The sequence below is a fragment of the Phyllobates terribilis genome, unplaced genomic scaffold (genome assembly GCF_046119375.1).
Source record: "Phyllobates terribilis strain yellow unplaced genomic scaffold, ASM4611937v1 Scaffold_1__5_contigs__length_1240528914, whole genome shotgun sequence".
Lineage (NCBI taxonomy): Eukaryota > Metazoa > Chordata > Amphibia > Anura > Dendrobatidae > Phyllobates > Phyllobates terribilis.
Genome location: NW_027362761.1, coordinates 602,828,489 through 602,844,249, shown reverse-complemented (window position 1 = coordinate 602,844,249; position 15,761 = coordinate 602,828,489). Strand labels below are relative to the sequence as shown.

At 48.4% G+C, this 15,761-nt stretch overlaps 1 protein-coding gene across 1 annotated transcript in view; it reads left to right on the top strand.

The window, feature by feature from the left end:
- The window catches only part of LOC141272230 (uncharacterized), a 36,280-nt gene extending 28,892 nt beyond the window's left edge, over window positions 1–7,388 (top strand). Inside the window, exon 12 of the mRNA XM_073682722.1 lies at window positions 5,384–7,388. Within this exon, the coding sequence (XP_073538823.1) occupies window positions 5,384–7,095 (1,712 nt within the window). The 3' untranslated portion in view covers window positions 7,096–7,388. The remainder of the gene's footprint in view (window positions 1–5,383) is intronic.
- Window positions 7,389–15,761: the final 8,373 nt, after the last annotated feature.

Below are 15,761 nucleotides of genomic sequence, written 5' to 3'. Positions count from 1 at the left end.
TGCAGCTTTCTGAGCTCAGTTCCACACTCCATCCTTACCCGGGAGTGGAATATCACACCTCTGGGTTGAGGTGCAATACCCCTGTAGCAGCCGAATCCTCAGGGTGCTACATTCCCCCCTGGTAAATCACAGCACGTCCTCGGGCTGTAAGAGATAAAAAACACCAAACATACAATTTTTGCATAAACAACATAATAAAACATCATATAAAACTTTTCATAAAAACTTTCTTGTTTCTGGTACCTCCGGCCACGGTGCAACTTGTGACCGGGTAAAGTGCTACAGTCTCTTAAAGAAAATGGTTTCCTATAAAACCGGTAGGGGGCGCTTTAGGAAGCGCAACTATATACAAAGGGATATGGCCGCTCTCAGTCCTCGGCCAGGTATTAGGAAAGGGATGACCGCTCTCAGTCCTCGGTCAGTGGGAATGGGGACACACGGGTTAACAGTTCAGTTCTCTGGTCCCAACGGGGACTATAATAGCAGCAACAGTTCACTGTGCCCCAACGGGCAACTATATACAGCTTCTACTCTGCTGTACTCAACGACGACGTCCTCCTGCTCTTTCTTTGTGGACAGTTTCAGTTTCAGACCCGTCCGGGCACGTATGCTGGGCGAACAGGTCCTCACCCAGGTGCGGTACTTTAGGTGTTATGGGCGCAGTGGTGGTAGCGGCGCCCGGGTTGCCCAGGCCTTGCGGCCAGGCCTGGGGCACCTGGAAAGTGAAGGGCACCGTAAGGACGGCGGCGCCCTGGGCTACTTGGCCCTGCGACCAGGCCGGTGGCTCCGCGGAGGTAGGGGGCGCTGTTGGTATTGCGGCGCCCGGGGGTACTAGGCCTTGCGACCAGGCCGATGGTACTTCCTGCTTGGTCACGCTCGGGGTCGAGGCGTGTGACGTCACAGGGGTCGCGGCTCCCGTTTGAGGCCTAGTCTGCGGCGGTGACGTTGCAGCGACGGGCACGGCAGGGGATACTTCGGGCTCTGCGACGGGGAGCTGGGGCAGGTACGCGGTTTCCCGGTTTGGGGTAGAGACGTCCCCTTTACCTGCCTCCTTTCGTTCGGCTCCCTTCTCGGCGCCGTCTCCGGCCTTCAGTCCTCCTGCGCCATCCTCAGAGGCGGTCTGTCTCCTCGTCTCGGGTGGCGTGCTCCGCTGACGGATTCTTGTCTGCTGGGCCATCTCACGGCTCCATTCTGCTAACGTCTCTCGCTGCACCCGGGCCATCCTCCGTGCGAGGCCCTCCAGCGCGGTCTGTGCACACTCCCGATCTCGGGGGAGCTGTGCCAAGACCTCCACTAAGCCTAGTGGGGTCGTTGCTTCTAGCAGGCTCCTGACCAACGGGTCGGTGCTGCTCTGCTCTCCTCCCGCTGTCTCCAGCAGGCCTTCTGGAGTGGCGACCGGCAACAGGCTCCTGACCGCTGGGTCGGTGCTGCCTGGAGTGGCGGCCCGCATCAGGCTCCTGACCACTGGGTCGGTGCTGCCTGGCTCTCCCTCCATCTCCGGGGAGGCTCTCTCCAGACTCTGCTCCAGGCTTCTTGTCTCCGGGTGCGCTCTCTCCAGACTGCTCCAGGCGACACCCATCTTTGCTCTCTTCTTCTCAGTCCTCCCACTTCGAGGGCGGTCCCGGGGCCACTTGGTGATTGTCAGCTCCAGGGGCAGTTCTTTCACGCTGACAGACACCTCTAGCATCACAGTCTCTGTTGGTGGGGGCGGTTTCCACTTTTGGCGCCATTTTCGGTCCTGGCCCACGATGGGAGGCGGCCTCTTACCACCCTCTGGCACGCCCATAATGGCGTCCGCTCTTCCAAGGCGGGAAACCTTTGGAAATGGCGGGAATCGTCTCCCAGTGGCGGGAAACTCTGCAGATGGCGGGAAAAAGCTGTTAATGGCGGACAACCGGCGGGAATCGATCTGTGACGGAGTCCGATGGCGGGGACCCTCCGGAACCGGCAGGAGACTTCTTTTTGAGGTAAACTTGTTCTTTTCTTCAGGCACGCAGTACCCGGGTGTTGCGGGCACGTAATCCTGCCGACTACGCCAAAGTTGACGCGCCCCCTGGGCCAGTGCTGTTAGGGATACCCGGAGCCGGATCAGATGGGGGTTGTAGTCTCCGAGTGGCTGTGACCCGGTCCGTGCCCAGGGTGTCAAGCTCAGAGTATGTGGCAGTCCTACAGATGTTACAAAGTTCGTTATGTCGACTACGCCACCCGTTGGATTGCGGTCACTACGGCCGCCGCTGCAGCAGGGTCCGCTGAGGCTGATGGTGTTGGTGCAGCTTTAGATAGTATAACCCCCAACGGGAGGGGTATGGCCTCAGGGGGTCAGGTGCAGAGGATGGGGGTTGTGGTGGTGCAGCGTAGATGATAATTAAAGACAGAGTCGGGTTGTGCAGTTCAGGGCGTTTACTTACTGCAGATATTCCGGTCACTCCGGCCTTGAGTGACCACCCGAGCCGTGCTGCGTCCACCAGGTCCTGGATTCAGCCAACCCCCAAGCAAGTCCGGAGCGTGTCCCTGAGCCCTCCTTCTTGTCCTTTCTTCTGGCCGTCCCCACCAGGGATCCACCTAGGTCCAGCTCCCTCGGGCCTTCTGTTGGGAGACCCTTGGCCTTGGGTTCCCTGACCCTACACGTGGTTTGCCTTCAGGGTGGATGTGGTGGGTGGCCGTGGCAGATCCTGCCCACGGCCTCCGGTCTCTGGCTGAGGTATGCTTTAGCCCCCACCAGTTTGGGATCCGGTACCCTGTTGCCAACTCTTCACCCTGGGGTTGTACTTGGGTTCTCAGAGTTCCTTCTGTCTCCCCCTCTGGGTTTTTCTTGTTCTCCTCTCTCACTCTCTCTGGGCCTGGGGCTGCTCTGCTCTTCTGCTCTGGCTTCTCTGCAAAAGGCTGACTTCTCTCAGACTGACCGACCTCTCACAGACTGACCCTGATCTTAGATGGTGCCCACCTTAAATACTCCCTCTATGTGTGAGCTCAGGTGACCAGCACCCAATGAGCTCCTAACTTTACCCAGGCTGCTCCCCCTATCTGCCCCTACACTACTGGAATGTACCACCCCCCTCCCACTCCAGCCAGGAACAGACTCGGTCGTACCTGCACATTTCTAAGTGGGAGTACCGTTGGTCTGTTCCTCGGAAATGGGATGTGTGTAGTGCATGCAGCTTTCTGAGCTCAGTTCCACACTCCATCCTTACCCGGGAGTGGAATATCACACCTCTGGGTTGAGGTGCAATACCCCTGTAGCAGCCGAATCCTCAGGGTGCTACATTAGCGTTTCTGATAAAAATGTACAGGCTGGAGACCGGCCCACATGATGTCACCACAAGGGGCGTGTGGGCAGATCTACCCTTAGGTATAAAAGAGTCTATGGAGAAGACAGGAGCACTCATTGCCAGGGGGGAATAAGAATTATAAGCAACAGGTCCTGTTCAATAACAGCATATTCCAACCGGGGAGCCCCTCCTCCACCTATATTGAGTCGTCGCAGCGAACTTTATCGTGTAAGTTTCACTTTTTTATCCTGTTTTATTTTATGTATCTGCATATGTATTTTAATGCCCCCTTTGTAACATCCTTATGTATATATTTTTCCTAAACACTGCCTCCCTTTTGGATTAAATATAAAATTTAATAGTTCTGTTTCTTTTGTTCTGTAATCGTTCCCTCCCCGAAGCCATATACGCTACCAAAACGCAGGCGTCCGGCCAGGCCTGTATTATATTTCAAACTCGGCCGGTGGTGGCAGAGAGTATTAATAATTGGGCTATCGTGAAGCTGACAGTGACCGTACGGAGGGCGTTAAACCCGGATTCCAGGCTGTGGAACCCAGGGTGTTACGCCATACTCTCACTGGTCGCTTACCGATACCTACGTAGAGAGTAGTCTGGATCGCGTGCTCGCGACTCCGGACGAAATACGGACAGCGTGACGGCACGGTGAGATATTGCGTGATCTCCCCGGTGTCGTCCTGACTGTGTGTGGGCCCTCATCCCTGACAAATTGGTGGCAGCGGTGGGATATTGTATGATCCTGCCGGTGTCGTCCTGACAGTGTCCATATTAGTGGTAGCACAAAGGCTCTGGAAAAGTGACGTGGCTTCCACTAAAAGAAATCCAGCGAAATCTGCGCTCTCAAATCCAAATGCCCCCTCCTCCTGGGCCCCACAGTGTGCAGTTAGCATCCACATGTTTGGCATTACTGTAGCGAGGAGAGCCAATTTATTTATCCAGAAAGCACTAGCTGGGAATCATGTACTGGGCGCTACAACTTAAGGGCACTAAAATGTACTGGCCACTATGATGAAATATTAGCATTTTCACTTAGCAACATCCATTGCTGCTCGTTTCTGGAAAGCACCCATGGAGTCAAATTCATCACAACACCTGTAGATAAATTTCCATAGGGGTGTAATTTCCAAACTGGTGTCACTTGAGGGGGGATTCTGCTCTTCTGCCACTTAGGGGCTCTGCATATGGAGTCTGCAAACTGTTCTACTGAAGTTTGTTCTCCAAGAGTCAAATAGCGCTCAGTTCCTCCTGAATCTGGTCGTGTGGCTAAGCAGTACAGTACAGCCACATATGGGGTATTGCCCAGTTCAGCAGAAATTGTATAACAAATTATGTGGTCATTTTTTACCCATTTTCCCTTGTGAAAATGTAAAATCTGGGGCTAAAATAACATTATAGTGAAAAAATTTAATAGTATTTCTTCCCCTTTCAATTGTATAACATTTTGTGAATCACAATTACATTGCATTCATTGGGAAAGTGCGCGGTGGATGCTGGGTGTGACGCGCGGGGTAACCCCACCCACAGCCCGGCGTCCACCGCGGGGATCGCATCACCGAGTCACGCCTTACTTGACGTGACATCAGGGGAAGCAAGAGCCGGCTGCAGCCGGGGGTCGCGTGATGCCGGTGAGTGGCCAGCGATAGCGCCGCTCACAGCAAATAAAGACAAAGCTAGGTAATTAAAAAAAAAATCTTCTCTCAACAGGTTAATTACATTGGGGGCATTTTTAACAGTAGTGGACATCTTCTTTAATTACTTGGAGACTTTTCTACACTAAGGGCAAGATATGAAGCTTGAGAGAGTGAAATGGCACTGGTGGTAAATTAAGGGGGTAAATCCTGATTACAGGTTCCCTTTAAGAACTGTCTATTTGCTGTCTAATCTCTGCCACCCCTGACTTGTGCCAATATCACCAGATTATAAGTGTCATTCACTTTACCCGTCATTGTGTTAATGTTATGGCATGTAGTTGTCCTCCTTATTACCGGTACTTTCACTGACGAGGGTTTTCATTGTGAGATCCAGAAAATACATTCAGAAATCTCTTTTGTGTTGAAGAAAAAAAATCTCATCTAATTTATCTTTCGTCCTAATAGGAAATCCTTGTGAGAATAACGGTTCATCACTAAATTGTAAAAAAGAAGATATCATGAAGCACTCTAATGGAGAAAACCTCATCACCCTTCATGGACCTCCTAGACTTCACAGTCCTTCACATTCTTATAATCCTCCTAATCATGAGGAATCATCTCCTGAGCAATCTCACATTATTACCGAAAGTTCAGGGGGCAAAGTGGATTCAAGATTTCAGTGTGACAAGCAATTTACAAAAAGCTCAGATTTTTTAACTCACAGAAAAGACAAAGGAAAAAAGCCATACTCCTGTTCAGAATGTGGGAAATGCTTTTCATATAAATCACAATTTGTTATACATGAGAGAATTCACACAGGAGAAAAGCCATTTTCATGTTTGGAATGTGGGAAGTCCTTTAAGCATAAAGGGGATCTTATTACACATCAGAAAATTCATACAGGAGAGAAGCCGTTTTCATGTTCGGAATGTGGGAAATGTTTTGGAAGTAAATCAGACCTTGTTAAACATCAAAGAATTCACACAGGAGAAAAGCCATTTTCATGTTCGGAATGTGGGAAGTCCTTCAAACATAAAGGGGATCTTATTATACATCAGAGAATTCATACAGGAGAGAAGCCATATTCATGTTCGGAATGTGGGAAATGTTTTAGAAGTAAATCAAACCTTGTTAAACATCAAAGAATTCACACAGGAGAAAAACCTTTTTCATGTTTAGAATGTAGAAGGTTCTTTACAGATAAATCACAACTTGTTAAACATCAGAGAATTCACACCGGAGAAAAGCCATATTCATGTTCAGAATGTGGAAAGTTGTTCACAAATAACTTTAGTCTTATTAACCATCAGAAAATTCATACAGGAGAGAAGCCATTTTCATGTTCGGAATGTGGAAAATGCTGTAGAAGTAAATCAGACCTTGTTAAACATCAAAGAATTCACGCGGAGGAAAAACTTTTTTCATGTTTACAATGTAGAAGGTGTTTTGTAGATAAATCACAACTTGTTAGACATCAGAGAATTCACACAGGAGAAAAGCTGTATTCATGTTCAGAATGTGGAAAGTCGTTCACGGATAAAGGAAGTCTTATTGTACATCAGAGAATTCACACAGGAGAGAAGCCATATTCATGTTCAGAATGTGGGAAATGTTTTACTTTTAAAGGGAGTTTTATAACACATCAGAAAATTCACACAGGAGAGAAGCCATATTCATGTTCAGAATGTGGGAAATCATTCACAGATAAAAGGAGTCTTATTCCACATCAGCGAATTCACACAGGAGAGAAGCCATATTCGTGTTCAGAATGTGGGAAATGCTTTACAAATAAAGGGAATCTTATTACACATCAGAGAAATCACACAGGAGAAAAAACATTTTCATGTTCACTATGTGAGAAGTCCTTCACAAATAAAGGGAGTCTTAATACACATCAGAGAATTCACACAGGAGAAAAACCATTTTCATGTTCACTATGTGAGAAGTCCTTCACAGCTAAAGGGCATCTTAGTAGACATCAGAGCATTCATACTGGAAAGTTGCCATATTCATGTTCAGAATGTGGGAAATGCTTTAGAGATAAATCAAATCTTGTTAAACATCACAGAATTCACACAGGAGAAAAGCCGTATTCATGTCCAGAATGTGGGAAATGCTTTACAGAGAAATCAAAACTTGCGACACATGAGAAAATTCACACAAGACAACAGCCGTAGTCATGTTGAGAATGTGGGAAATCTTTTATCTGTAAATCAAATCTTTCTGCACATAAGAGAATGCATACAGCAGAAAAGCCATTTTCTTGTTCAGAATGTGCGAAATGTTGTAGAAGTAAATCAGAGCTTGTTATACATCAAAGAATTCACACAGGAGAGAAGCCGTATTCATGTTGAGAATGTGGGAAATCTTTTATACATAAATCATACCTTGTAAAACATGAGAAGTCATACAGGAAAGAAAGTGTAATTATGTTCACTGTGTTTTATAAAGCTTAATAAACATTGTTCAGCATAAATGAGTACACCCCCTTTGATGAGTAAGATTTTATTTAATAGCTCACTGAACACGAGATCAATTTCTAAAATTTTGCCAACACTAAGTTTCATACTTTCAATTTTTTGATTACAAAAAAAATGTTCTAAGGTTATTAATAGTGTTGAGCGAGCACTAAAATGCTCGGGTGCTCGAAGCTCGGGTCGAGCTCACTGTGATACTCGGGTGCTCGACCCGAGCAACGAGCCCAATGTTAGTCTATGGGAGACCCGAACATTTTTGCGACTGCACCCCCGGCAGTCTGTAGAAAGCCTAAAAAGTGCCCAAAACGATAGTGACAGTGCTCAAATGACATGGGGATCGCCCCAGGAAGCATTTCTGACCCCCAGGTCACTGCTGTCAACAACGTGGTCAGAGGTATTAAGCCACTTTTACAGGCTCACAATAAAACATGCAAAAACGAAACTGAAAGTGCTTTCCTGTTAAATATGTTAACCCCTTAATGACCATGGGTCTCTCTGTTTTTGTGTTTTCCTTTTTTGCTCCCCCTTCTTCCCAGAGCCAGAACTTTTTTAATTTTCGTTCAATATGGCCATGTGAGGGCTTATTTTTTGCGGGACGAGTTGTACTTTTAAACACCATCACTGGTTTTACCATATCGTGTGCTGGAAAATGGGAAAAAAATTCCAAGTGCAGTGAAACTGCAAAAAAAATGCAATTCCACAGTTGTTTTTTGGGTCCTTTTTTTACCACGTTCACAGATTGCTAAAATTGACCTGCCATCATTATTTTCCAGGTCGTTACGAGTTCATAGACACCAAACATGTATAGGTTCTTTTTTATTTAAGTGGTGAAAAAAAAATCCAAAGCTTGCTAAAAAAACAAAAAAAAAATGACGCCATTTTCCGAGACCCTTAGCTTCTCCATTTTTCGGGATCTGGGGCTGGGTGAGGGCTTATTTTTTGCGTGCCGGGCTGACGTTTTTATTGATACCATTTTGGGGTAGATCCGATGTTTTGATCGCCCGTTATTGCATTTTATTGCAAAGTTGTAGCGACCAAAAAAACTTAATTCTGGCGTTTAAATTTTTTTTCTCGTTACGCCGTTTACTGATTGTATTAATTCTCCTTTTATATTGATAGATCGGGCGATTCTGAACGCGGCGATACCAAATATGTGTATGTGTTTTTTTATATATATATATATATATATATATATATATATATATATATTTTATTTTGAATGGGGCGAAAGGGGGGGTGACTTAAACTTTTATATATTTTTTTAATATTTTTAAAAACTTTTTTTTTTTTTTACACTTTCTGAGAGGAGACTAGAAGCAGCAGTTGTCTGATTGCTTCTACTGCATACAAGCGATGAGGAGATCGCTTGTATGCAGGAGAAATGCTCACTTGCTATGAGCGCTGACCACTAGGTGGCGCTCATAGCAATTGAGACATGACAACCACAGGCGTCTGCTGCAGACCCTGAGTTGTCATGCCCACCCATTGGTGACCCGCGATCACGTGTCGGGGTCACTGATGGGCGGGGCTTAGGACTCCCGGAAGCGCGAGTTAAATGCCGCTGTCAGAGATTTAACATGTTAACAGCCGCGGGTGGATTGCGATTCCAATAATCAGCTGACATGTGCTCGCTTCAGTGCGGGCTCACCCCCGGAGCCCCCGCTGAACCGGCCTTCCCGACCTGGTCCGTACTATTACTGACCAGGTCGGAAAGGGGTTAAGGAACATCCTTTCCAGGGTAAAGACTTGTGTATAAGGTAAAATAAATAACCAAAAATACTCCTCCACACCTTGGGCTATGTTCACAAGTAGCATTTTTTATGCGTTTTTGCACTTTTGTATTGCTTTCAACCGTGACAAATGCATTCACCGGGAAATGTCATTTTAACATTTTACAACCTTATCTGGCCATGTGCTGTGTGACACATGCATACAGTGCTAAAAAGACATGGGAACAGCATGGGGAAGACTCCTGGAAGCATCTCTGACACCCAGTTCACTGCCTAAAAGTGTGCCCATCAGAAGTGATCCTTGCCGCATCAGAAGATGCAGACTTGCAACTATCCCCGTGCAAGTCCTTGTCCCAGGGCAGTGTTCAATTGTACCTCCCCCATAACTTGCAATACAAGCGCAAGTATGCAGCCTGCCACCCACCCACCCCCAGGCTGCAATACCATACTGCTAGCTTGCTTGCACTTGAAATTGGGCCTTTTAGGCATGTGGAGGTGGAATCTGGCCGCCACGTCATGGCTGCGTCGGTAGCCTGGTATCCATACTCAGTCCCCAGCCGCCCGGCGGCCGGGTGTCCACGCTTGGTCCCCAGCCGCCCCGCGGCCGGGTGCCCACACACAGTCCCCAGCCGCGTGGGGGTGGCCGGGTGTCCATAAACGGTCCCCAGCCGCCCCTATTTGTCCCGGTGCGCCTTATACACAAGCGCGCATGCCAAAACATTACCTGTGCCCTCCCCAGTGTATTTAGTGGGAAGGACAGCCTAACCACAAACACGTGGACAAGTGAATGTGGCCAGGAATGGTCCATCTCACTGACGCCTTCATACTGGGTTAATATTGTGGAAACCGGGACACAGTTGGACACTGGGATGCAACACGTCCTCCAGACATAGAGGATTGCGGGTCCTGGGTCAATCAGGCTTCAACACAAAGTTCAGAAGGTAGACAGCAGCAGTGGTCGGCCTCCTACACAACGAGTAAATTATTCATGATCATGAGGCCATCCACCTCCTTAGCTTTCTGTTCCTTGGAATGCAAGCGCATGTATGTAGTAGCAGCTAGGCCTGAGGTGGTCAGCGTTTTGGCGCATATTCTACCTCCTTCGAGGATTGCTGGATGTTTTCCTGCTACTATCCCAGTTCTATGACTCCCGTTAAAACAAAGCTTCAGGTGATGAATGATGAATAAGGTGGTGGCAAAGGAGAAAGAACAGGAGGAACAGGGACTATTCACATCAATATCAGGCCAGCCAACCACACATGTCTTGTAGGATATGTTTCTGTACCAAAAGGAGCGGTTCAGCTACACAGTTATAAGGCATACAGTGAATGCAGTGCCTACCAAAAATTTCGAGGCACTCCAATGCCCCTTGGAAGTGACATGGAGGTCAGAGGGCCTTAACTAAACCGTTTTTTCCATTTATAGCAACTGGGTCTCCTGTACACTGTTGACCTAAGCAGGGAATGGAAGGCTTTCCAAAAATTATTAGGCACCGCAATGCCCCTTGAAACAGACGTGGATTACAGCGTATTAAAAACCTTCTACCCGTTATTGGGGAGTGGGTCTCCCTTAGTGTTCGCCTATGCATTGAAAAGCAAAAGCTGACAAAAATTAGGAGGAAATGCAATGCCCGTTGCAAGAGTCGTGGAGGTTAGAAGTAATTAAAAACAACATGTCAATGCCCCTTGGAAGAGCTGTGGAGTTCAAAGTGGTTTAACAAGATGGTTTTAATGCCCCTTAGAAGAGACGTGGAGTTCAGAGTGGTTTAGCAAGACAGTTTTAATGCCCCTTGGAAGAGATGTGGAGGTCACAGTAGCTTAACAAGATGGTTTTAATGCCCCTTGGAAGAGACGTGGAGTTCAGAGTGGTTTAACAAGACAGTTTTAATGCCCCTTGGAAGAGTGGTGGAGGTTACAGTGGAATAAAAAGACAATATCAATGCCCCGTGGAAGAGACGTGGAGGTCACAGTAGCTTAACAAGACAGTTTTAATGCCCCTTGGAAGAGTGGTGGAGGTCGCAGTGGAATAAAAAGACAATATCCATGCCCCTTGGAAGAGTGGTGGAGGTTACACTGGAATAAAAAGACAATATCAATGCCCTGTGGAAGAGATGTGGAGGTCACAGTAGCTTAACAAGACGCTTTTAATGCCCCTTGGAAGAGTGGTGGAGGTCGCAGTGGAATAAAAAGACAATATTAACGACCCTTGGAAGAGACGTGGAGGTCACAGTAGCTTAACAATACGATTTTAATGCCCCTTACAAGAGCCATGCAGTACAGCATATTAAAAACATTATTCCCATTATTGGGGAGTGGGTCTCCCATAGTCTTTGCCTATGCCTTCCAAGCAAAAGCTGCCAAAAATTAGGACAGAGGAACTTGCAATGCTGGCAACATGGACCACGGTCACCCTGGTGGTATAGTGGTCGTGGAGGCTGAGGATAAGGAGAAGAGCAAAAAACAGCCGAAATGAGGAAGCGTATACTCATGTGTGGGTGTGAAGCGATGCATGGGAATGCACCTCCCGAAATAACACAGTGGATTTGACTTTATGTTACTCTGCTGTCATTTGGTGGTGATGAGAAGTCTGGCCCAATCCAGCCCTTGTTCATTTTGATAAGGGTCAGCTTGTCAGCATTGTCAGTTGACAGGCGAGTGCGCTTATCAGTTATAATTCCCCCAGCGGCACTAAAATCACGCTCCGATAACACGCTAGCGGCAGGGCAGGCCAAGACCTCCAAGGCGTACAGAGTGCGTTCATTCCAAGTGTCCAGCTTGGATACCCAATAATTAAAAGGCACAGAGGAATCACGGAGGACGCTGGTACTCCCTCACCATCTTTTGAAACTTTCCACTCCTTGTGAGAGTACCCTGCGCCTCAGGGCCTGTAAGCTGGGCAGGTCTCAGAAAACTGTCCTAGAACATTGACAGTGTTCCCCTGCCTCTGCTGGATTGGAGTTGCGTCTCTCTCGCCTGTATGCCTTAGTTGGGCAGCGAACTGTGACCTCTGCCGCTACCGTGTTCAGATGGGAATTTTTTTAATAGTTCTGCAGCAAGGGCCTTCTGGTACTGCCCCATTTTTGTAGACCTCTCCAACTCAGGAATAAGAGAGTGAAAGTTCTCCTTGTAGAGAGGGTCTAAAAGTGTCATCAACCAGTAATGACTGTCACCCAACATTTTGACAATGCGAGGGTCACGGTTAAGGCAGAGTAACATAAAGTCAGCCATGGGTGCCAGACTGGTAACGGGCAAGACTTCCGTGTCCTCACCAAGATGACGACTGATAGTGTTGAGCGATCACTAAAATGCTTGGGTGCTCGAAGCTCGGGCCGAGCTTACCGTGATACTCGGGTGCTCGACCCGAGCAACGAGCCCAATGTTAGTCTATGAGAGACCCGAGCATTTTTGCGGCAGCACCCCCGGCAGTCTGTAGAAAGCCTAAAAAGTGCCCAAAACGATAGTGACAGTGCTCAAAAGACATGGGGGCAGCATGGGGATCACCCCTGGAAGCATTTCTGACCCCCAGGTCACTGCTGTCAACAACGTGGTCAGAGGTATTAAGCCACTTTTGCGAGCTCACAATAAAACGTTCAAAAACGAAACTGAAACGGTTTTCCTGTGAAATATGTTAAGGAATTTCCTTTCCAGGGTAAAAACTTGTGTATAAGGTAAAATAAATAACCAAAAACAAAAATACTCCTCCACACCTTGGGCTATGTTCACAAGTAGCATTTTTCATGCGTTTTTGCACTTTATTGCTTTCAACCGTGACAAATGCGTTCACCGGGAAATGTCATTTTAACATTTTACAACCTTATCTGGCCATGTGCTGTGTGACACATGCATACAGTGCTGAAAAGACAAGGGATCAGCATGGGGAAGACCCCTGGAAGCATCTCTGACTCCCAGGTCACTGCCTAAAAGTGTGCCCATCAGAAGTGATCCTTGCCGCATCAGAAGATGCAGACTTGCAACTATCCCCGTGCAAGTCCTTGTCCCAGGGCAGTGTTCAATTGTACCTCCCCCATTCCTTGCAATGCAAGCGAAAATATGCAGCCAACCACCCACCCACCCGCAGGCTGCAATACCATACTGCTAGCTTTCACTTGAAATGGGCCTTTTAGTTTGGAGGAGGCCGAAGCTGGCCACTACCTCATGGCAGCGAGGTATCCATACTCAGTCCCCAGCCGCCCGGCGGCCGGGTGTCCACGCTCGGTCCCCAGCCGCCAGGTGGCGGCCAGGTGTCCATACTCGGTCCCCAGCCGCCCCGCGGCCGGGTGTCCACACACGGTCGCCAGCCGCCTGGGGGCGGCCGGGTGTCCATAAACGGTCCCCAGCCGCCCTGATTTCTCCTGTCACCTTCCCCCACACTTTTCTTAGCCTGGCCTGCTTTAGGGCAGCATTGGACGAGCCCACCAGAGAACCAGACTCCTCCGGTGGGCCCTGGCTTCTCCATCAGGGGAGTTGAGAGTGCCAAGGTGAGGAGCATGATGATGATGATAGAAGTTAGCATCTGCTTTGTTTTCTTGGAATGCAAGCGCATGTATGTAGTAGCAGCTAGGCCTGAGGTGGTCCGCGTTTTGGCGCATATCCTACCTCCTCCGAGGATTGCTGGATGTTTTCCTGCTACTATCCCAGTTCTATGACTCCCGTTAAAACAAAGCTTCAGGTGATAAATGATGGATGAAGTGGTGGCAAAGGAGAAAGAGCAGGAGGAACAGGGACCATTCACATCAATATCAGGCCAGTCAACCAGATATGTCTTGTAGGATATGTTTCTGTAACAAAAGGAGCGGTTCGGCTACACAGTTATAGGGCATACAGTGAGTGCAATGCCTACCAAAAATTTCGAGCCACTCCAATGCCCCTTGGAAATGACATGGAGGTCAGAGGGCGTTAACTAAACCTTTTTTTCCATTTATAGCAACTGGGTCTCCCGTGCACTGTTGGCCTAAGCAGTGAATGGAAGGCTTTCCAAAAATTATGAGGAACTGCAATGCCCCTTACAAGAGTCATGTGTGGCACCCCAGGGGTCTGGTCACCACAGTAATAGAGATATTACGTCGGAGAGCAAGTGGGAGGTTTCCTGGTCAGGATCCCTTAAACATGCAACATCCTCCTGCCCCAGTCCTGGGAGGGGAGAATTCTGCCCTTATAAACTGGATCTGGGGTGGGGTTGAGTGAGTCACAGAACAGTCAGAGTCAGAGTGAGAGCAAGGGAAAGTAACAGCAAGGAGCTCTGTAGGAGCTAAAGACCAGGGGCTGGAAGCTGAGCAGAGCTCGCCCTGGCAGAATACAATAGGAACCGGACACAGGAGTCCGAAGCTGTGAGGACTTATATATCCAGCAGCAGAAACCAGCCGGCAGGGGATTTCAGGTCCTCTGGCCATAGAAGCCCGGAGGCTCAGTCACAAGCAAGGGACCAGCACCGCCGTCGTGGAGCGGAGGCTAACAGAAGGCCCCAAGTCACCAGCCATACGGGTGAGCACTACACGGTACACTCAGGGACGTGGGCTACTTCTACCCGCTTACAGCAAGGTAGCCAGGAAGAGTGCAGACAGACGGGAGGCCTACAACTCCACCTGGCCAGGGGAACTCCTGCTTGCTCACAGACTGACCAGGCCTCTTATGCTAGCCAGTACTCCCGGGAGGGTCTACCTTATAATCATCAGTAAAGACCCTGAACTGCACTGCAAAGACTCTGAATCGTTCCTGCTGCGCTCATGCACCATCACCCCCATCATCCACACTCACTGCCCTGAGGCTATACTCCTCCCGAGGGGAGTTATCCCATTCTATTCTGCGCACACAACACCAGCCTCAGCGGTCTGCCTCGCAGCGGTGGTACTCCCTGACCGCAATCCACGGGTGGCGCAGTCGGACAATTAACCTCAAAACCTAAGAAAGACTGCCACTGGTTTGACCAGCCTGAGCCACGGGACCGGGTCACCGCCACGGAGACTACAGACCCCAGAGACCCGGACACGTGTACACACGGCCCAGGGGGCGCATCACATGCAGTACAGCATATTACAAACATAAGTCCCAGTATTGGGGAGTGGGTGTCCCATAGTATTTGCTTATGCCTTGCAAGCAAAAGCTGCCAAAAATTAGGATGGAGCAACTTGCAATGCCCCTTACAAGAGCCATGCAGTACAGCATATTACAAACATAAGTCCCATTATTGGGGAGTGGGTGTCCCATTGTATTTGCTTATGCTTTCCCAGCAAAAGCTGCCAAAAATTAGGTCGGAGCAACTTGCAATGCCCCTTACAAGAGCCATGCAGTACAGCATATTACAAACATAAGTCCCATTATTGGGGAGTGGGTGTCCCATGGTATTTGCTTATGCTTTCCAAGCAAAAGCTGCCAAAAATTAGGACAGAGCAACTTGCAATGCCCCTTACAAGAGCCATGCAGTACAGCATATTACAAACATAAGTCCCATTTTTGGGGAGTGGGTGTCCCATGGTATTTGCTTATGCTTTCCCAGCAAAAGCTGCCAAAAATTAGGACGGAGCAACTTGCAATGCCCCTTACAAGAGCCATGCAGTACAGCATATTACAAACATAAGTCCCATTATTGGGGAGTGGGTGTCGCATGGTATTTGCTTATGCTTTCCAAGCAAAAGCTGCC